General features: G+C 43.2%; 1 protein-coding gene across 3 annotated transcripts in view; it reads right to left on the bottom strand.

Annotated features, from left to right (window-relative positions):
* tm7sf3 (transmembrane 7 superfamily member 3) overlaps positions 1 to 23,251 on the bottom strand; it is a 38,837-nt gene that overhangs the window by 12,308 nt on the left and 3,278 nt on the right. For 2 of the 3 annotated variants that reach the window (XM_043708725.1, XM_043708727.1), the window contains exons 2-7: positions 11,713 to 11,867; positions 9,459 to 9,603; positions 8,453 to 8,576; positions 6,117 to 6,285; positions 3,532 to 3,709; positions 677 to 763 (exon numbers count right to left, since the gene is read on the bottom strand). In XM_043708725.1, coding sequence (XP_043564660.1) covers positions 677 to 763; positions 3,532 to 3,709; positions 6,117 to 6,285; positions 8,453 to 8,576; positions 9,459 to 9,603; positions 11,713 to 11,867 — 858 coding nt within the window. The remainder of the gene's footprint in view (positions 1 to 676; positions 764 to 3,531; positions 3,710 to 6,116; positions 6,286 to 8,452; positions 8,577 to 9,458; positions 9,604 to 11,712; positions 11,868 to 23,251) is intronic. The other variant, XM_043708726.1, reaches the window with a different exon arrangement.

Raw genomic sequence — 23,251 nt, forward strand, 5'->3', positions numbered from 1 at the left:
CCCAATCTCCTCCCGCACCTTTCCATCTCCTCCTCCAATCTGTCTGGAGGGGAAGAATGTTCTAGATTCCACCAAAGCCTCCAAATCCTGGGATTAGATTAGATTACATTACAGTACAGTATGGAAACAGGCCCTTCGGCCCAACAAGTCCACACCGACCCGCCGAAGCGAAACCCACGCATACCCTCACATTTACCCCTTACCCAACACTACGGGCAATTTAGTATGGCTAATTCACCTGGCCCTGCACATCTTTGGACTGTGGGAGGAAACCGGAGCACCCGGAGGAAACCCACGCAGACACGGGGAGAACGTGCAAACTCCACACAGTCAGTCGCCTGAGGTGGGAATTGAACCCGGGTCTCTGGCGCTGTGAGGCAGCAGTGCTAACCACTGTGCCACCGTGCCGCCCAGATTATTCCAGGCAAATCTCTTACCTAACCCCCAATGTAGTCACTAGGAGTAAGTTTCTTTCAGTAAATAAAAAACAAAAAGACATAAATGGCACTGTCGATTGCTCAGATCAATTACCCCATCTCGGGAAAAAATATTTTAAAATACAACTGACATAACTAATAACTAGGAATATCCATAAAAGTGAAAACACTGAAGAGGTCCATCTATGCTCAGTAGAAACCAGCCAATTAAAAGTGGAGGGCATTCCAATAAAACTCACCTGTCTTTAGGTAGCGATGTCCAAAGAAGCAAATAAATAATCCAACGAGCCCAACAGAAACCAGAAATATTCTTGTTGAAGTTCGCTCTAGACAGAAACAGAATCCCATTAGAGGACAGAGAATTGCAGAGTTCCTCACGCTCCACAAGCACGATATGTAAATGCCAGATATACCAGTAACAACGTGGTGCCCAACATTAAACGTGGTAAATCGCCAGCAGCCTCACATCAGAACGTATCGGGGCACCAGCTAATTACAATCGCCCAAAATGTAACTAGTGGGAACCACAGCTCAGTAAAGAGGGACTTCACCTCCCCTTGACCTCCTGGTCTGAGTCTGACGAATTTAGATGTACCATTTTGATCCTTTTTACCAAGTGCCAGCCTGCATGGTTTTTATTTATTAAAAGCACAGCTACCATTAACACATTCTGAACTGTTGGTTACTGTAAAGATTTAACTTTCATTCCCACTATAGTACAAGAGGCTATTCAGCCCATTGTGCCCGCACTGGCTCTTATGCATCATTCCCCACAGCCAGCCAGTCTCATTTCCCTCCTAACCCTTGCCATAACCATACACATTATTTCAATCCAAGTCCTCCAATACCCTCAAGTGCCTGAATTGAACCTGCCTCTGCCACATTTCCAAGCAACGCATTCCAGAGCTTAAGGTGAAATTTCCAGAGTCCTCATTAGAGAGGGATGACAGGTGGTGGTTTAACCAGAGGGTCACTCTACCTTAGGCAACAGCAGGGAGACAGTCCTTCAGACCTCAGCTGGTGTAGGAATTGAACCCATGCTGTTAATGTCTGCTTTGCAAACCAGCTGTCCAGCCAATTGAGCTAGCTGACACTCAGCCTCCCCACCCCGTTGATGTGAAATTACTGATTTTACAAAACCTCACTCAGATTTCTCAACCTTCCCCCTCTCCAAGAAGGGGGCCAATTTTCAATCTATCCTCAATGGTTCCTGGAATGAGAGACCCCATTGTAAATTGCTTCTGCACTCATGCATTGACAGCTTCCCCATCACGTGGCACCCATAACTGTACACAATGCTCCAGCTGAGATCTAACCAGTGTCTTGTACAAGTTCAGCGCCACCTCCTTGCCCTTGTGGTCTATGCCCCTATTAACAAAGCCAGGGACACTTATTAACTGCTCTCACCTCCTGTCCTACCACCTTCAATGATCTGTGACACTGACGCCCAGCTCCCTCTACTCCTGCACCCCCTTTTAAGCAGTCTTTCAATGTTCTTACTAATAAAAACCTCACTTTCTGCTTTGAATTTTATCCACCACTTATTTGTCCACTCCACTAACTTGTTCTTCTGGGAGTTCGAAACTGTCCTCTTCAGTTTATAGTTCTTCCAGCTTTGGTCACACCTACACCAAGATGTCCTTGTTATTTAAACACTTCCACCCTATAATCCATCCCAGGTCTCCTCCATTATTCCTCCCTCCTTTTTAAAAACAATATAAATCCCACCACATTCTATCATGCTTGGATTCTAGAAAGTCACACAGGACTAGAAACACTCGTTCCTCACTCCATAAAACACTTGAGTTTCTCGACCATCTAGGTCTTCCTTCCATAAGGAAACAGAATGGGGAGTCCGAGATGTATGCATCTCTATGCCTGACCACACCAATACCCTATTGATCCACAATCCATTTACTGCCTTGTGAAAACCAGAGCTCAGCCAGAACACCATAATTAATCACAGACATAGGAGCAGAAGGCAGCCATTCAGCCCATCAGGTCTGCTCTGCCATTCAATGAGACTACAGCTGATCTGATAACCCTCCACTTTCCCACCCCATAAATTTGTGATCAGTAAGGGAATCTGGGTTTATGTTTCAACCTTCAATACTTATCAGTCAGGTTCAATGTTCATTCAGATAATAATCTGCCTTCCTGTGTTAGCTGTCAAAGTGAATAACCTCATGTTTAACCACATTATACTTCACCTGCTGTGTGCGTGCACCTGTAACAAGAAGTTGTCCCCAGCTGGGACACTTGCCTGAAGTCCAGGGTGGTTGATCAAATTAGTCTCTGTGATCAAAGTTGAGGACAACAAAGAGAGACAGCCACAATTCTTCAATACTATTTCGTCACTTGGGTACAGGCACCAGTTACCAAAGTGGAGCACGGATCTTCATCTGTCAGAACCCTGCTTCCTGATCATGAGCATGGCCTGACAGTGGGGCACTGCCCCCAAGCAGCTGGTACAATTTGGGCCAAGGTCTGACAGGACACTGACCAATATCCCCTCCAGCTGCAAACGGGAAGGATTGGGGCAAGGGGACTGGTGCAGGCAGGCAGGCACACACTCCTCCGCACCCCCCAGGAACGTAGGACAAGAGACTGAAAACTTTAAAGTTGGCCACCACCAGTGGAGGAAGGAATGGACTGGAAAATTGTAGTATTAAAAAGGAGGCCGGTTTTGGAGTTAGCTGTGTGAACATTGGCTGCTGCATTTCCTACAGTATAGCACCTTATTGGTTCTACATCCCTAGGTCCTAACACATCAATAGAGTCATAAGATATGAAAACAGACCTTTCCGTGCAGCCAGTCCATGCCAAACAATTCCAAACTAAACTAATTCCTCCCGCCTGCGCCTGGCCCATATCCCTCCAAACCTTTCCTATTCACTTAGGTATCAAAGTGTCTTTTAAACATTGTAACTGTGCTCACATCCACCACTTCCTCAGGAAGTTCATTCCACACATGAACCACTACGTTCCACTCCTGTCTTTTGTTAAAAATCTAAAAGCAGGACTTTCTCCACCAACCTAGTACACCAGGCAAGTGCGGGAGATCAAGGGAGATCCATTGGCGAGATGAACTTACTCAGAGTATAGCAGTTATCCAGCTTATCTGTGAAACTGCAGCCGTAGGTGTGAGCCGGAGTATAAGCTGCCGATGTGTTCATCTCAGGATCCTTTACAATAACGTTATAAATCACCCCTTGGCCAGGAATGGATGATACTGTTACACTCGTCTTATCTTGTGCACCCAGACTGCAAAGCTGAAAAAACGGAAAATAGAAATTCTGTGAAAATGGATCATGGCACAGCACAACCCCAGGGCACTCAGGAAGTGACCTTGTGGTCAGTCAGAATGATGACATTCTACAACAACTATTTGAGCTGTTGACTGTTACCAGAACTCTGGCTCAATTTTCATTTTAAAGAAAAACAAAATGGTTTGTTTTTATTATACTTCAAGTTACATCATTTGTTCAAAATTTTTTTAAAAATAAAAAAGTTACCTATACAATGTGGATGACGCTGAACCAGTCAACCTTTATTGTCCATCCCTAATTGCCCAGAGGGCAGTTCAGCATCCACCATATTGCCATGAGACAGGAGTTACATGTAGGTCAGATTGGGTGAGGTTGGTTAATCCAAAAAAATGTCAGGAGAAATGTCACTTTCTCCCAGTGTAAGCTATTGCCTTGGGTTCACACGTTCAAACCCCACTATGGTATCTAATGAAAATTGAAGTTGGGTTGCTAAATCTGGAATTTAAAAAAGTTTCACCAATGCTAATGGGATTAGGTGAAGTTAGGAGTTCAAGGAAAGGGAAAATTGTGCATAACTAATCTAGAGCTTTTGAAATGTAACTAGTAGAATAGATAAAGGGAGAACCTGTTGGGTGTAGTCTATTTGGATTCCAAGGCAGCTTTAGATAGAACAGTACAGGCCCTTCAGCCCTCAATGTTGTACCTGCCCTTTATCCTACTCTAAGGAGAAACTAACCTACATACCCTTGATTGTACTAATCTTCCTTGTGCTTATCCAGCAGTCACTTAAATGCCCCTAATGTATCTGACTTTAGAGTGGTGGGTGCATGGAATGCACTGCCGGCTGTGGTAGTAAAGAACCTATCTTCCTCCAAATCACCTTACAATTATGCTCCCTCTTGACAACCATTTCCGCCCAGTGAAAAAGTCTGACTATCTACACCTCATCTTGTACACCACCATCAAGTCACCTCACATCCTTCTTTGCTCTAGTGAAGCCAGCCCTAGCTCCCTCAACTTTTCATAAGAAATGTCCTCCAGTCCAGGCAGCATCCTGGTAAATCTCCTCTGCACCCTCTCTAAAGCTTCCAAATTAATCCAGTGAAGATTAATCCATCACTTCTCCTGCTCCTCGGATGCTGCCTGAACGGCTGCGCTTTTCCAGCACCACATACCCGATAACAACCAAGTGAACCTTCTTCGGACTGCCTCTAAAGCCAAAATAAATCTTTCCTTTTAAAAAAAAAAGCCCCAAAACCATTTACAGTATTCCAGCTATGGGCCAACTAGTGCCCTTTATAGTTATAACAAAAACCTCCCTACCTTTACACTGTACTCCCTTTGAAATAAAGGCCAACATTCTATTTGCCTCATTTTAAAAATAAAAAGAGAATGTGGAAGCTTAAGATTTCCCAAATGCTGCCTCAGGATATGGGGTAGGCCATCAAGGATGGAGATGAGGAAATACAGGGCAACTTTGGATTATCCAAAAGGCACAGATGGGGAATAATTTGTTTGGAAAGTCAAGTGTTCGGAGAACAGTTTAGCTAAGCATCAGGACCTTGTGATCTTGTTCAGATAATCCAAAATTTGGAGCATCAACACTGGGATAATTGAGGTTGCCCTGTATTCCTCAAAAAAAGGTGGATCAACTCGTGAGATCTGCTCCAACAGAGAGGGGGTGTGTGCGCGCGCACGCATGTATATTCAAGAAAGGAGTTTGATAAATGTATTAAACATGGAAGTTAACTAGGGGTATGGAGAGGATTTGAGATTAGGGCATTGAGATAGAGGATCAACCACAAATCATTGAATGGCACAGCAGGCCTGAAGGGCCGAATAGCCTACTCCTACTTTATTTCTCCATATAACAACCAGACTAATCAGCAGTTATTGTTAAAAACCCATCTGGATCACAAATGTCCTTTAGGGAATAAAATCTGCTATTTAGCCTACATGTGACTCCAGACCCATTGCCATGTAGTTGGCTCAAAGTAAACATGCTCCGCTCCCAAAATGATACAGAACGCCACTCCGTTCAAGGGCAATAAGAGATAGACAATAAAAAGGTAAGCCTTGTGGGTACTTGCAATTCCCACATCTGACAAAAATTAACTTCAATTTGCAATATTAAAGATGTTCCAAATTGTGGTTACTTCAACAGATGAAAAGGTGGCTGGGAGACATCTGTACAGGATACACCATGTAAACTTCATAAGATATCCAATATTTATATTGGATATTTGTGAACTTTCTACCAAGAGAAAAATCAATGTTAAGGATTGGCATGTCTAGACACATTCCAATTATCCATAAGAAAACATGCATTGAAATCATACTCAAAATCTTCAGCCTATTATGACAATCTTTCACCACTTGAGGGAGAATGAGGATGGGAAACATTTTGTACCTTGACTCCATTCGCTTCCACTTGATCTACCTTCGCCATCTTCTGAAGGGAGGCAAAGAGGAGTTTTTCAGTCAGATCAGCCTCTGGTAAGAAATACTGATAGACATCATACTGCAGTCTCAACGTGGGCTCTTCTGCAGCAAAGTCACACAATGGGGGAACTGTTCCCCTGCAAAAAGACAGACAGACAGTCACCCATTCATCACCTTTCCTCCAGTCAATGACACACAAATCAGAACAGTACAGGCCTATTGGCCCACAATATTGTGCCAAACTGACACCAAATTAAACTAATCCTTTCTGCCTTCCCTGGTCCATACCCCTCCATTCCTTGCATATTCATGCAATTGTGCAAAAGTCCCTTCAACAGCCCTGTCGTATCTGTCTCCACCACCCTGAAGTGTTCCACACTCCTACCCCTCTTACAAACCAACCTTTCCCACCCCTCTCACCTTAAGTATTAGGTATTTCAATGAGGGGAAACATTCTGACTGCTAACCCTATCTATACATCTCAAATTTTTATAGAGTTGTATTAAAAAAAAAGAAAAGAGAACTGGGAGCACCAATCTGAACCATGTAAAGATGGTTTTATTCCCATTCACTCAACTCACTGATCGTTGTAGTGGTTTCAAATGAAATTGCAGCTGGAGATAGGTGCATTGCATTTACTGGTGCTCCAAGAAATCGCTGTTATTTTAAAAATTCAGAAATTGGCCAGAGTGTTGTCACTCTGCCATTTACTTTCAAATTATTTTAAAAGGTCAATGACTGAGAAAGGAAGGGAACCAATTTGGGGGAGATCAAAAGCAATTAATGCTATAAAGGTATAGGAACAGAAGTAGGCTACTCAGCCCATGGAGTCTGCTGTCAGTGAGATCATGGCTGATCAATGTTACAAATCACAACACCAGGTTATCGTCCAACAGGTTTAATTGGAACCACTAGCTTTTATAGCCTATAAAAGTCTCTTACAATTGTAGCCTCCACACCCACCAGAAGGAGCAGCGCTCCAAAAGCTAGTGCTTCCAATTAAGCCTGTTGGACTATAACCTGTTGTGTGATTTGTAACATTGTACACCCCAGTCCAACACCAACATCTACAAATCAATAGCCCTCAACTTCACTTTCCTGCCTTCTCCCCCCACCTCCCTCCACACCCCCCATAACCCCTTGGCCTTAAAATATAATTTTTAATTCAGAGATATTCCAGTGACCCAGCCCAGAGAGCCCTCTGCAGAGAAGAATGCCTCAGGATTCGCTACCCAAGAAATTCTTCACCCATTTTAAACAGGTGACCTCTTATTTGGAAGCAATGTTCTCTGATCCTAGACAATCTCTCCACATAGTACTCTAGATGAGATATGGTCTTCCCAATACTTGTTGCAAATATACTGAAACACTGAATGATTCTCTGGATTAATAGTCTAGCAATAATACCACGAGGCCATCACCTTGCAACCCTCATTTTGAGATGCTGTGTCCTTCCAGTATATAGTTTGATGTAGATCAGATACAAATCCCTTTTATGGGTTTTGTACCATACACACAGATGGAGCAATGTCCTGATAAGGACAGGGTCTGCCCTGTAGGATCATTACTGTACAGTGGGGCTGCAAATGGTACTTTCCAGTAACTGCAGTCTGTCCAAAAAGACATTGGATGTCAAACAACAGAAGTTTCTTGCCAGCACAATGCCAAGTCTGAGGGTTCACATCTCAATGATTAAATGAAGTTCAATCTCTGCTGTTTGCAAGAGGCCGATGCAGACTGTATTCAACCACACAGAATCAAAACAAAAAAGTTATTACTGAGACATAATTCCACATTTGTGTAGCACCTGAATAAATCTCATCTGTGCCAACAGTTACACTCAACCAATTCAAGAAAATCAGTCTTTAAACCAATGGAAAAGGTTTGTTTTAATTTTCAAGACTTAGATTTTCCACTCAAACAGTTAGCTTCTGAACTCCAATCAAACAGACGTTAGCCACAGCTCAGTGGGCAACAGTGGTTGAGATTCTTATCCCACTGCAGAGTCAGGAAGCAACACAAAACAGCAAGAGTTTTGCAATGCAGTACTAAAGAAGTGCCACAATATGGATATTTTGAAGAGCACACGATATTCATCTTCAAAACATTAAATTAGTCAGTCATTATTCATGTGTTGTGGAATCTTGCTGTGCATACATTGTCTGCTCATGATTGACTGACGTCAATAGAAGACATTATATTGTTGCTATTTCACAAGAGAAACTTGTAACAATGACTCCATTTCAGAAGAATCAAAAAAATAAACAAAATGCAGATCAGAAACATTTTTGCTTTGAACATTACCTTGCATATCCAACATTGGCTGGTGCAAAACTTATTGTGGCTTCATACAGGTTGTACTGTAAGTGTACACGGGCATCAACTGTCAAATCAGATGCCATGCTACATCCACCTGGTACAGGATCTGCTGAAGGCAATTGGAAGCAAGTTAGTACAGAAACCACCTGACATTTCTGTATTACGAGACATACCCAAGATCTAGTATAGAAAGGGGGATTGGAGTGTCTCATGGTTGTGTCCTTGCCTATGGACTGGGGGACCAGAGTTCAAATCCCATGAGTTTCAAAGTTGTATTACAACATGTACAGGTTGATTAGAAGACATCTGAGGGAGGAACCGATGGCAACACTAACCCAACCATTTGCTTACAGGATAAAATTAAAATACAGAGGATGCTAAAAATCTGATATAATAAAACAAAATGCTCATTAGCTTCCAGTGTACAGTGACAGAAACCAAGATCACCACAAGTTTGAAATATCTTCAGTTCAAAAGGCAGTCCTACAAAAGGCCAGCATCAAATCACACATACAAGAATGGCACCAATTCTCTAATTATTTAAAGATGAGCATTCTAAATCAACACACCTCTGGGCACCAAAATTATTCCAAACCTGTTGTTTCAGATCTATAAAAACAGGCAGAGTTGGGTGAAATATTCATGCAAATAAGACCACCACAAGCATCCCAACTTCGCAAAACATTTATATTAAAAAAAATGGATTATGGGAGAGAATTAAGACTCATTTCGCAATCACGTCAAGACAGGGAGGAAGTGAGGGCTGCAGATGCTGGAGATCAGAGCTGAAAATGTGTTGCTGGAAAAGTGCAGCAGGTCAGGCAGCATCCAAAGAACAGGAGAATCGATGTTTCGGGCATAAGCCCTTCTTCAGGAATCACGTCAAGACCCCAATGTAACCAAAGGGGGAACGGGGGTTGTGTAAACACCTTAACCAAAATGGACGTGTGCAAAAGGTCACTGGTTCGATACTAGAATGAGATAGTTCAACCTCCTGCTTTGTACGGGAGAATGACAGACATTGCAGAGGCGTTTTCCATTGGTGTTCGTAGATGCCACATCAACGCAGTCTCCTCTGGCTTTAGACTTTGCAGCAAGGCAGGGTCTTGACCAGTTGAAGTTTCTGTTGTAGTAATCTGAAAAAAAAAATGTGCACATTGACATTTTAAAAGCAATGTTAGACACACATCTTTCAATCAGGTTACAACAGAGTGAGTATAGATGGGATGTTTTCTTGAGCATGGGACAATATTCTCTGGATAGGAGGCAGACACTTTAGAATTGAAACGGAGGGATTTCCTCAAAATGGTGAGTAAGACACTTGTAAATTCTCAGCTGGAATACAGTGCACAGTTGTAGGTTCACATTATAGGAAGGATGTGAATGCATTGGAAAGGGAGTGCAGAAGTGATTTACAAGAACTGTTCCAGGAACGAGAGACTTCAGCGGTGAGGATACATTGGGACTGTTATACTTGGAGAAAAGGCAACGAGAATGAAGCTTCCAATATCATGAGCTGGCTGGATAAAGTAGGTAGCGATGAAATGATCCCACTGATAAAGTAACAACGAATGAGAAGGGCAAAGATTTAAAATACATGCAGATGACGCAAAAGGAAAAACAAAAATCATACAGGTAGTCATTTAAGAGAGAGTCACAATGATTAATTGGACAGAAATATTGTGTAAGGGAATGGGGAGAAAGTAGGACATTACCCGGTGTCAAATGATGCTCGTTTGAAGAGCAGATTCAGATACAGTGGTCATCTCCTGCATCAGGAGGATTGGTAAATCTCTGGAATTCTCCAAGCTGGATTGCTGCAGATGTGGAGCCATTGAGAAGGCTCAAGGTAGAAGCAGATAGGTCACTAATTACAAAGTGTGGTGAAGTGGCATTGGGAGAGCAGCAGCTGTAATCAAACTAAAAAAGTGGGACAGGCTGAATGGCCTACTCCTGCTCCTAAAACCAATTATAATAACTTAAGGGCTCAGATTTTCATAGGGTTAGTCCTCTAAGTTAGTGAGCAAGTTGGGAACTATTCCAGCTACTCCCTTGACAGTCTGAAAAGAGCACTGCAGATGCTGGAAAAGCACAGCAGGTCTGGCAGCATCTGAGGGGCAGGAAAGCCATCAGGAATCCTAAGGAAGAGTTTATGCTCAAAATGTTGATTCTCCTGCTCCTCGGATGCTGCCTGAGCAGCTGTGCTTTTCCAGCACCAGACTCACTCATCGACCTTGATGGTTTGAGTGGATAAAGAATTTCTATCCACTGGAAAGTTTAGAAGCAGCTTCTCAACACGCTAACAAGGGGGTGGGGGCTCAAGTGCAATTAGGGATGGACTTGCTCAGTCACTTCAGGAGGGCATTAAGAATCAGCTACATTGCTGAGGGTTTGGAATCACAAACACATACAGAACTCTGCCTCTATCCTAATGCACCAAGTACCAGTCACTGATTACATGTGTCTCCTACATTGGCAGATATAGGCCAGTTATATAGACACTGGCAGGAATAGAGTCCAAAACAAAAACACCTTTCAGCTCATGACCATTGATTTATTCCCTTAAGTAATGCCCAGGGAGTTTAAAACAATTTGTTTCTGGAAGGATGAGGAGTGACTTGATAAGATATATAAAGATGATGAGGCATAGATACAGTGGATAGCCAGAGACTTATACCCAGAGCCAAAATGGCTATCACAAAGGGGGCATCATTTTAAGGTGGTGATCGGAGGAAGGTTTAGGGGAGATGTCAGAGGTAGGTTCTTTATACAGTGGAGAGTGTCAAATGTAAGGTGCTGGAAAAACACAACAGGTCAGGCAGCATCCCATTCTTGGAGGGCTTTTGCTTGAAACATCGATTCTCCTGCTCCTTGGATGCTGCCTGACCTGCTGAGCATTTCCAGTTAATTATGGTTCAAGGCAACACAGACAGCATATTCGAAACACACCATTCACTCAGGGTTTCTCTCTGTTCACTCTCCAGAGAGACCACAGGAAATTTGGAAAAAAAATGCTTTGAATTGAGGTATCAGTGAATCTGGAAACAAAGTACGAGTCAACACATGAACAGGATTGGAGTTAGGATAGAGCTCTGAACACAATTGCAGTGAGAAGACAGACAGGAAACAAGCGTTTGGAGGTGGGGGAGGGGGTAAGGGAAAACAAAAAATTGAGACATCAATCCAAAGCACAGAACAAGTTGGAAAGCAGTCAAGAGTTGAATTATCAATACACATTTACATACCTTATGAAAGGAAAGAAGTGTATTAACATATTTGGTGTGCACTTGAATGATGATGAATGTCACATCCACAGGAACATTTGACAAAAAGACAACAAACGTCTTGTTCTCAAATAATGTGATCTGTTGAAATCTTCCAAGTTTGAATTCAATTCGATCTGCATGAGAGGGAGGATTACAATACAGATACTCAAATTTTAACATGAGCTACACAAAGATAAATGTACATCACAGGCATTGCCTCATAAATCATCTCACTATTTCAGGTTTTGCTTCACCACCTTTCAAAAAAAAAGTTTAGTTGGACAGGAAACGCTGAGCTCTGACAAAGAACAAGGAGGTAATTAACTAGATTATCTGGTCGGGGGGGGTGTGGGGGGGGGGGGGGGGTGTGGGCAGGGAAGAAAGGGGAGAACACCTGCAAAACAAAAAAAAAAGAACAAACTCCATTTGATAAAGGCAAAAACAAAGAAATCTCAAAAACACATTAAAATCTTTCATTTCCCTGATGAACAAGAGGCAAACAGCTCCTGAAACACCTCTTCAGCAAACTTGAAGAAATTTGAGGGATGGTCAACAATCTTTCAGTAGATGAGATGATTGGATCATCCCATTGCAGTTTATGGAATAATAATTGATGGCCACGTTGCCTACATTACAGCAGGGGCTACACTGGGAAGTACTTGGAGATGTCCCAAGTTGTTAAAGGCATACATAAATGCAAAAAGCTTAGGTTTGAAAAATGCCTCAATTGCTCATTTTGAAATCTCCCACCACCCCCTTCACTGAATATTCTCTGGAGAGATTTGTAAGAAAGTATGCAATTAAAACTGAACTTGGTGGGGGTGGGGTTTGCCAACTTTATAGGTCTTATTCCTGGAAGATTTATGACATGACCTTATAGCCTTGCCCTGCTGTATTGTGATACTGTCTGGCCAGACCCAAACCAGAAGCTCATTAACAGGTCGTCTCAGACAGGAGAAATGCTCCTTCCAGCAGCAGCTGTCTGCAGGGATAAGCCTGGCATGCACAGGGAGGGTGTTTATTTGCACATGGCACCAGTTACTGGTATCTGCCAAGTGCAAGTGAAATACAAGTGGCAGCTGGGAGAACACAGCTCATCACTGCCTCAAGACGAACATGGTTTATTATAAGTGGAGGAGGGGAAAAAAAAAAAAGAGTTGAACAAAATGGCACAATATTAATGTTCAGATGAAGGATTGCATAAGGCATAAGATTGAAGTTGTCATTTTCCTTGATCAAATTAGGAATCTCTTGAAAACAAAATGATCACCCCCATTCAGCCAAAACTTGTACTTTCAACAATGGACAAAACAAGTTTAAAATTCATGACTGGCTTATGCCCAAAATGTTGACTCTCCTGCTCCTCGGATGCTGCATGACCTGCTTTACTTTTTCAGCACCACACTGACTTCGCCAACATCTGCAGCTCTCACTTTCTACAAGTTTGTTTTTCCATTCCTGTGGTGTATTGTAAGTGATACGTGGGCGCTGATATTAGGGTCAGCCACAAGTGACTGCCAGCCAGCACATGAATGTGAACACTTCAGAAACAGACAGCCCCTGCGTTCCCCAGTTCTAAATCGCTCCATTGTCACTTGCCATCCCCTGCTATTACCCGAATCTGGAGATGGGGACCATTCAGCCTGTTGAACTTTGTCATACAATCATGACAGACTTCTGGCTTCAAACACCACTGTCCCACCTTTTCCTTGATATCATAGCCCCAACTATCAGCCTATCATGGCCTTATATTCAAAAGTGGAGATGCCACAAACTTGATGAATTTTCAAGGTTCATAGCACTCTGAAGAAAATTCTGTCATGTCATCTGAAAAGAATGCAGATAAACAGGACACACTACATCAGGCTGTATCTGTAGCTGTGTACAGAGGAGGTACAAAGTGAAAGTTTGAGGACTGGTACCATCTATGAGCAGAGATACCAGAGTCCAATACCAAATCTGAAGAGATGTTATGAATTCAATGTGACATTAACTCTTCCTCAGTCTCTACACAAGCTGCTGGACCTGCTGAGTTGCTTCAGTACTATTTTTATTTCAGCCCTTGGCTTTCATAACATTGTAAGTTAAATCGGAACAGACAGATGTTAGAAACTAAACAGGTTTAATAGGGTGAAGGGTGGGCGAGGTAACTGACAAAGATAGGTAGGAAAGGGAGTTGTGAAAAGGACACAAAGCTATGAATAATGTTGATTCAGTGAGTGGGCAAAGAGCTGGCAAGTGGAGTATAACATGGGAAATTAATTGTCCATGATAACTGGGATAATTTTAAAAAAAAAAACACTAAATGCTGAAAGATTGCAAAGCTCAGATGGAAACAGGTGGTGATACGATCCTTCAAGCCTGTTCCACTATTCAATCACAGCTGATCATCCATCCCTCCCCAGTTCTCACCTTCATGGAATCCCAGGTATGGAAACAGGCCATTTGGCCCAAGTCCACACTGACCCTTCAAAAGGGTATCCCACCCAGATCCATTCCACCTACGCTATTACTCTACATTTACCCCTGACTAATGCACTTAACCTACACATCCCTGTACACTACAGGCAATTTAGTATAACCAATTCACCTGACCCGCACATTTGAGTAGTGTGGGAGGAAACCCATGCAGGATGGGCCAACTCCAGAGGCAGGAATCGAACCAGGGTCCATGGCACTGTGGAGCAGCAGCGCCTTTTGTCCCCCATAACTTTTGGGGATTTTAGGCCAAGAACAATATCTAACTCCTTCTGGAGGTGGCTATGTTGGCCTCAACTGCTTTGAGACAGAATTCCACCAGCTCCCCGCTCTCTGGGTGAAGACATTTCTCCTCAGCTCAAGCAAAGGAGCTTGGTGTTCAAGTGTACAAAAAAAGATGCAGCAAATAATTCAGAAAGTGAACGGAGTGTTGTCATTTACTGAGAAAGTAATCCAAATACCTGCATTTTAAACTCCTGGTGCAGTGGACCCAGTGGAGATTTCTCTGCTCCACTGGAGAGGAACTGTGTGCTACTGTCAGAATAAAATAAGCTGATATGCCATAACATGGGTATTTCCACTGTACCAATTGTAAGTACACTTTGACCATTTATTTAGCCAACTGCCTGGTTAAAAATGATGAAAATCACCTAGTGCAGAGCAGGGAGGGCAGGTCAGAGGACCTCCTCGTAGGTCTGCTCCTGGAACTGGCCAAACTGACCATAAACAGGTCTAGGTCACGGGCTGTGGAGGAGGTAGTTATGGCCAATTGCCTACCCCTCTTCCATGGTTACATCTGTGCCCAGGAGTCTCTGGAGAAGGAGTACATTGTCCACCAACACCTCAGGTTTTCAGGGAGAGATGGGCACTGCAAGAGTGTTTTGTTTCCCTCTCAGATTCTATTTTGATTTAATCCCTCCCCCTCCTCCCCTTCACTTTTTGATCATTCAGCATTGCCCTCTGACAAGGTCATTGCTCATATCACTGGCCACCCAGGTGTTTCCTTTCTTCCTGATGGTGGAAGATCAGTTACGTTTTCTGCACTTGTTCTTCACTGGGTCCTACACCCACACACAGATGACATAGGTGCTGGGGAATAAGTTAGCACTACTGCTGCTTGGTAGTGTTGGGGTTAATTTAAAAGTAATAAGGAAGTTAGAATCTGTTCAGTTTGGGGATTGACTCTGAGCCAGTGTTACTGTAGGAAAAGAGGACAATATCTTGTTCATAACTGGAATACACAAGTTTGAGTTCATGCAACATTCCTTCATGACTGCCATCCAGTGGGTCTAACCATGAAGTGAGAGAGACTGGTTATGTCCCACATCAACTCGTCTCCCAGTCTGCCTCCATCCCCTAACGTAACAGGTCCACAGTGGATGCCACATCCCTAGCCCTGCATTAATCCCTGGAACATCTGGACAACAAGGACACCTAGTCAGACTCCTGCTCATTGACTACAGCTCCACCTTCACCACCATTATCTCCTCCAGACTGCTCTCAAAACTCTCACCCAGGTCTTGGCTACAACTGGATCCTTCCCTTTCTGACCACAAACCGAGAAGGTGGTAACTGCACCTTCAGCACAACAACAAAACTGGAGCCTGCCCCCTTCCCAAGGGGGTGGCCTCAGCCCCCTACTGTACTCCCATGGTTCTGTTGCCAAATTCCAAATGAACACCATCTGCACGTTTCATGGTGACACCAGCGTGATAGGATGGATACGTAACAATGAGTTAGAATACAGAAGGCAGATAGGAGAGCTTGGTGGCGTGATGTAATGACAAATCTCTGAACATCAGAAAAACTAAAACTAGTCATTGACTTTAGAAAGAAAAGGAAAGAACATACCCTCACCTACATCAGAGTGGAGGTTGTGGGGGGTAAGAGCAAGTTCTTCAGTGATGATAACCACCTGTCCTGGGTGTCCCACATAGATGTGACAGTCAAGAGGCACAAGATCACCTCTTCTTTCTCAGGCAGCTCAGGACATTTGGCATGTCACCAACTTCTACAGATACACCATTGAAACCATGTGTAAAGACCTGGTATGGCAACTGCTCTGCCCCAGACCATACGAAAACTACAAAAGTGACGTGCACAGTACTAGACTTCACAGAAATTCACCTTCCATCCATAGATTTCATTTACATGGCTCACTGCCATGGAAAAGGCTGCTCACAAAGACCCATCGCACCCCGGGAATGATCTCCTACAAGCTCTAATCAGGTAGAAGATACAGAAGCCTGAACACATGCACCTGCAGGTTCAGGAACAGCTTCTTCCCATGTGTTAGACTAATAAGTAGACTTTAACTTAAAATAACATTGACCTGCTAGTGTTGATCTTGTTTTGTGCACATCCTGTGCAGCCATAACCTTGTGTCTTGCTGTCTAAGTGCCCTAAGATCTGTGGGCCCTAGTTTGCTAGGATGTCTGTACAGCTCACAAAAACTTTTCACTTACTTTACTTAGGTACACAGCCAAATGTTTTTTAAAAAAACCAAAGATGGGAGCATGGTTTGCCATGCCAATGGACTAGTAATCCCTTGGCCCAGGTTAATACTTGGGGCATCCTGTTTAAAATCCGAGGGCAGCTGGTAAGATTTATTTTTCTATTCCAGGTATGTTTAAATCAGTTTGATTTTTTTTGTGCAACCTGCATCAGTGGTGTCCTTTAGTGATGGAAATCTGCCATTCTCACCTACATGTGACTCCAGACCCACAGCAGCACCCTCAAGTGGCTGAGGAAGGCATTCAATTCCAGGACAATTAGGGATGGTGCTGCCTGGTGACACCCACATCCATGAAAGTTTAACAAAGAGATGAACCTGCAGATTTAACCAAATCAAGTTTCTCTTTCTGCCCTGATTCAGAACAATTACTGGGATATTTTTATATCTTCTGTTGTGAAAACAAAAACATTTGTTCCTTACACTTATCTTTATTATCTACTAACATCCATTTTCACTTGTGGACAAACAAACAGTTTAATGTTTTTCCTTTTAAAGATATTTAAAGGAATGCTTGGTATCTGCTTTTATAACTTCAAGTGAGTTCATCTGAAGTGACATGACTCAGTTAAAATTGGTGAGTCACTATTGGTTTTTGTAATCAGACCAGACCTGCAGCTCACCTTTTCGCATTCCAATTAAGGCAAAACAAACAGTGGAGAGAGAGAGCGCGAGAGCGAGAGGCTTTTGAACATCAGAATCTTACCAGTCTGAAAGGCATAGAGTTTTCTTCACAAGATTACAGCAGCAAATGCCCAGCTACAGACAAAGTCAAAGTTCGAGCAGAGAGAGAAAAAAAAAATCAGCCTGAGAGATACTTCCAAACAAAAACAATTGGTGATAAAATTTACGTGATCAGATTCCACTACATCTAACATGATTTGGATGAAGTGCACACCCTGAGCTCAGGAACGTGGAATGAAGTGTATAACCTAGAGCAAAATCGAAAGCCAAAATATCACAAGTTGTATCACGCCATGTCATGTGAAGTTGGTGAAACACAGAACAAGTTGCCATATAGAGCACAGTGGGTGCACTGCAGTTTTAGATTTGCAGTAAAATGTGACCAAAAATGAACCTCCCAGCTGGCTCCAGTAGTCAACGGGTCATTCGACTGCAAAGCTCACTTCATCCTCCACTACAATAGTGTCATATAGCCATGGATGACCAATAGCAATCCACACTCCGAGTCTAAGGCAGTGGGTAGCTGTTCAACTTCAAAATCTTTACTGACCTTCAGTCTAGAGCTGAGGGGGCGTGCACTGTTGGAAGGGACGGTTACTTTTGTGCGAGAGAGGGGTTCAGGAACAGTACAGTCAGGTGGGCAAAGTGGGGAAAAAAGAGAGTCACCATAGTCCTACTAGACCACACAGCAGCTCAGAGATGGTTTAACCTGAGGGTCACCATGCCTCAGGCAAGAGGGGAGAGGTTGAGAAGGAAAGTCCTTAGGTGATAACCTCAGTAGCCAGTGTGGGAACTGAACCCACTGTTGAAAGCCAGCCATTCAGCCGAGTGAGAGTTAATACATCATATTTAGTTAATGCTGATTTTAGTCTATCAGACAGTAAAACAAAGACTATGTTTTTATGTTCGTGTGAAATCTTACATAATTCCTTCACAAAAGGCACTGTCAGTGATTGTAATAATTTTACAGTATAAACAGGTCTGGTGTTATGTCCCAACTAGTCTCATGCTTCTCATCCCTTAGCATATCCTTTTCCCTTGTGTTCATCCAACATCCTCTTAACATGGCTCCATTTTATTCACCTCAATGATTCCACGTGATGAGTATCACATTCTCACTACGGTCCAGATGAAGAACTTCCGGCTGGAGTTTATTGATGACCAGTTTCTATTGATGACTCCTAGTTCAGGTCTCCCTTGACATCTTCAACACTTCTACACAACAAACCCTTTCTCAACTCAAGCTCTTCAGTCTTCTCTTTGGAGAGAGAAATCCCCAGTCTTTCCTGATAGGCTCAAAAACAGTTTATGTCTGCCTCCAGAGCAAAAAGTAAAATTTTAAAAGTAGGGAAAAAAAAAGTTCTAATGGTCTAGATTTTGTTTGAGATGTTGTGGAGGAGTTAGGCACTGTCAGTAGAGTCTAGACTAGAGTGGTGCTGGAAAAGCACAGCAGGTCAGGTAGCATCTGAGGAGCAGGGAAAAAAAGATTTCAGGCAAAAAGCCTTTCATCAGGAAGGGTTACTGTCAATAACCCTTCTGTCCACCTTTGCTAAATGCCATGTGCACACACCACCCTGAATAACCTTATAACCAACTACACAGTTACAGCAGTCACAATTCTTAGGCATGTTTTGCTATGACTCAGTTGCAGAAACAAGTGCTTAATTCCAAAATTTGCAGATGGCAAATGGAGGTAAATAGTGAACAACAACAGGCTGGCGGAACAGGCAGACATTGGAAGAGGAAATGTAAAAGCAGTAAAGTGTGAAATGGTAACATTACAGAAATTAAGGGTTAATTGTAACTTACCAGTAGGGTCTGCAGCTACTAAAGACTCAGGCAGTGCATTAGAGATAATCACAATTTACAACATAGCTATGAGGTAAGCTATCACCTTCAGGCTGACAATACCCTAAAATCTGAGATTCATGCAATTCTGAAGATAAATTGGCCCTTAAAAGCCAGTGACCACCATCTCGGTGTAAACCTTTTTAAATAACATCTAATTTAAGGAAAATTGGTTACACACCTCTGTGGCAGGTGGGACTTGAAACCAAGAATCCTAGGCCAGTGTAGGGTCACTACCACTGCTCCTAGAGCACCCCTGAGCAATTAGATTACATTACAGTGTAGAAACAGGCCCTTCGGCCCAACAAGTCCACACCGACCCGCCGAAGCGCAACCCACCCATACCCCTACATTTACCCCTTACCTAACACTACGGGCAATTTAGCATGGCCAATTCACCTGACCTGCACATCTTTGGATTGTGGGAGGAAACCGGAGCACCCGGAGGAAACCCACGCAGACACGGGGAGAATGTGCAAACTCCACACGGTGGGTTGCCTGAGGCTGGAATTGAACCCGGGTCTCAGGCACTGAGGCAGCAGTGCTAACCACGGTGCCATCTGGTCACCAGCCTCAATATATCTCATGAGAATTAGTATCAAACCCAAATTTGACACACTTACCAAGCTTGGGGTGTTACACGGAGGTCAAAAAAAGGTGCTATATAAATCAAGTTATTATTGCTTATTTTGCCAATCAACTGAAATTCAATATTAGGGAGGTGGCAATAGCCTATTGATATTTTCACTGAGCCATTAATCCAAAGATCCAGGTAACACTCTGGGACCTTGGTTCAAATCCAGTCATGGCAGATGGTGGAATTTGAGTTTAACAATTAGGTTCTTTATTCCAGATTTTTATGACAATGAATCCATTGTTGACAAAAAAAACACCTAGTTCACTACTGCCCTTTAGGGAAGGAAACTGCCATCTTTACCTGGTCTGGCCTACATGTGACTCCAGACCCACAGCAATGGGGTTGGCTTTCAACTGCCCTATAGGGGATGGGCAATAAATGCTGGCCACATCCAGTGTATGAATTAAGGAAAAACCTCAAAATGAGTGACACTAAGTACAGAGCTTTTGATTCACCCCTCCTCCCCCAACCTTACTCCTGAAATCTGTTCAGCATACACACCAGAGTTCCAGCAAGACCTCCCAGATCTGTTATATTTTCCAAAGTTCATGATCAAAAAACATAGAACAAGCATCTGCTTTTGACAAGCTGTTGGTCTTTACCAGCAACTCAAACCAGAACCCAACATCCAGAGAGAGACACTGCTTGTGGTATTACTGGCTTCCAAATGTAAAAGGAAAAAAGAGGAAAAATGATAAGTTGTTTACAAGCAGGGATACCTCACTGCAATTTTTAAAATGCTTTCACAGATGATGGTGTAGCTAATCGAGGCCATTCCTAATTGCCCAGAGGGTAGTTAAGAGGCAACCACATTGCTGTGGGTCTGGAGTCACATGTAGGCCAGACCAGGTAAGGATGGCAATTTCCTTCCCTAAAAGGAGTGAGTGAACCAAATGGATTTTCTTGACAATCAGCAATTGTCTATTGGAATTAAAAAAAGACAACTGGATTGGAGTCTAATTCCACTGTCTGTTGTCATGGTGGGATTTGAACACAGGAACACTACCTGGGTTGCTGGATTAACAGTCCAGCAATACCACCACTCTACCATCGCCTCCTCTATTTTGGAAGCCCTTGGTGATACCTGGGGTATTGTGTTGAAGTTCTGGTCTCCTGGATGTACTGGCGATGGAGGGCTTGCACCAAGGGTTTATCAGGATTGATGTATGAAGAGAGATTGGATAGGACTAGATTCACTGGAGTGTAGGAGAACGAGGATGGAGCTCAGAAACCTTAAAAAAAACCCAACAGAACTGCACGGGATCAATGCAGGAAGGTTATTCCCAATGACCTGGGAGTCCAGAACCAGAGGTCACCATTTAACAATGCAGGACTGAGGTGGGGAGAAAGTTATTGTGAGAGTGTTTGGGGTGGGGGCTGTGGAATTTTCTGCCACAAGAAAGTGGCCAAAACATTGAGTGTTTAAGAAGGAGTTAGAGATAGTTCTTAAGGCTAAAGAGATCAAAGGCACAGGAAGAAAGCAGGAACAGGGATTGAGTTGGATGATCAATCATAATTGTATTGAATGGCAGAACAGGCTTGAGGGCTGAATGGCCTACTCCTGTTTTCTATGATCCAGATTGTATTGCTCAAGCAGGCAGTAGAAGCATTTTTAGCAGAGTTTTTTTTTGTATAAAACTAAAGATGTGCAGTATTTTGAGGACATGCAGGTTCTATACATTAGCTCTGAGCATGCACTGTGGGCAGCATGGTGGCACAGTGGTTAGCACTGCTGCCTCACAGCGACAGAGACCTGGGTTCAATTCCCGCCTCAGGCGACTGACTGTGGAGTTTGCACATTCTCCCCGTGTCTGCGTAGGTTTCCTCCGGGTGCTCCGGTTTCCTCCCACAGGCCAAAGATGTGCAGGTCAGGTGAATTGGCCATGCTAAATTGCCCGTAGTGTTAGGTAAAGGGGTAAAATGTAGGGGAATGGGTAGGTTGTGCTTCGGCGGGTCAGTGTGGACTTGTTGGGCCGAAGGGCCTGTTTCCACACTAAGTAATCTAATCACTGGGCAGAAACAGTAGGCCAGCTGATCTTTGCCACCTCATGATTTGAAGAGGATTACAAACAGCATGGTCTTTGCAATCTCAATTGAAGAACACATTCAATAACGCAGTGCCCCCTCAACACTGCAATGTGCTCAAGTCACCAGCTACCAGCTGAATAGAGTCTGCTACTAAGTTACAGTCAGTTTTGCAGCAGGCTGTGATGGCACAGCAATCATGTCCGTATCACAGGGCCAGGAGCCACAGGTTCAAGTCCCACTTGCTCCACAGCGGTGTCAACATCCCTGGCCAGCTTTGTTAGAAAGTATCTCATCAGTTTTATACATGCTCATGACACCTATTTGTAACAAATGAATACTTCAACACAGATAAGCCAAGACTCAAACTGAACCAAAGTTGCTAATCCAGTTTCATAGGAATTCTTTTCATGAAATAAACTAATTAGAAACGAGTTGAAACTACTGACAAACACATGCAGGATTGGGTCATCATACAAGGCTTTGAAATAGTCAAGGAACACTTAATAAACACTATAGCAGTGTCAGCATCTGTAACTAATTCTATTAAAAAGTTCCAGAAAGCAGGACCTTCAGGGAAAGGAAAATCTGTTTCCTTTCCCATTCTGCTCTAGAGAATTTCAGCCTGCAGATCAACAATAGTCACTTCACCTGTAAACTGCTTTGCCCCTCAGGACAATTAGGGATGGACCAAAAAAAAAAGCTGCTAGCAACACAAGATTAAGTGAATTCCTTCCTTCGCATTGTCTAGTCCTGATAGACACCAAGACAAATCTATGAAATCTAGACTCATTCTTCTAAACTCCAGTGAATATGGTCCTAACTGATCCAGGCTCTCTCTTCACACAATTAATCTTTCCAAAAGGCCACTCAGCCCCTCAAGCTGGCTCTGCCATTGATGATTGCAGCTGATCTGATTAATCCACAGTCCCTCCTACCCCAATCAACTTTGCTCCAAAAACAAATGGAGCTCTGCCTAAAGACATTCATGGACTCCGCTCCAACCAGCTTTAAAGGAGGGAGAATCCAGAGAGAAAAACAACTTTTAAACTGGTGGCTTTAAAAAAAAAGTGGCGTACCTTATTTTTCTAGACTCTTTCATGAGGGGAAGCATCCTTCTCACATGTACATGTCAAGACCCCTCAGCACATCAAGTGATCAATAATCCTCAAAAATCAGAAACTTATCAAGTTTCCCAAGGCCAGAAAGACAAGGTAGGTGCTGGAACTCTTTAGCACTCCACAGATCAGCTGGGGAGTCTGCCTGCAATATTTCACCACTCTGACGTGACCTACATACACACACACAGCACAGGTCGAGTGTGGTGCTGTAAA

The sequence above is a fragment of the Chiloscyllium plagiosum genome, chromosome 19 (genome assembly GCF_004010195.1).
Source record: "Chiloscyllium plagiosum isolate BGI_BamShark_2017 chromosome 19, ASM401019v2, whole genome shotgun sequence".
NCBI classification, from domain to species: Eukaryota; Metazoa; Chordata; class Chondrichthyes; order Orectolobiformes; family Hemiscylliidae; genus Chiloscyllium; species Chiloscyllium plagiosum.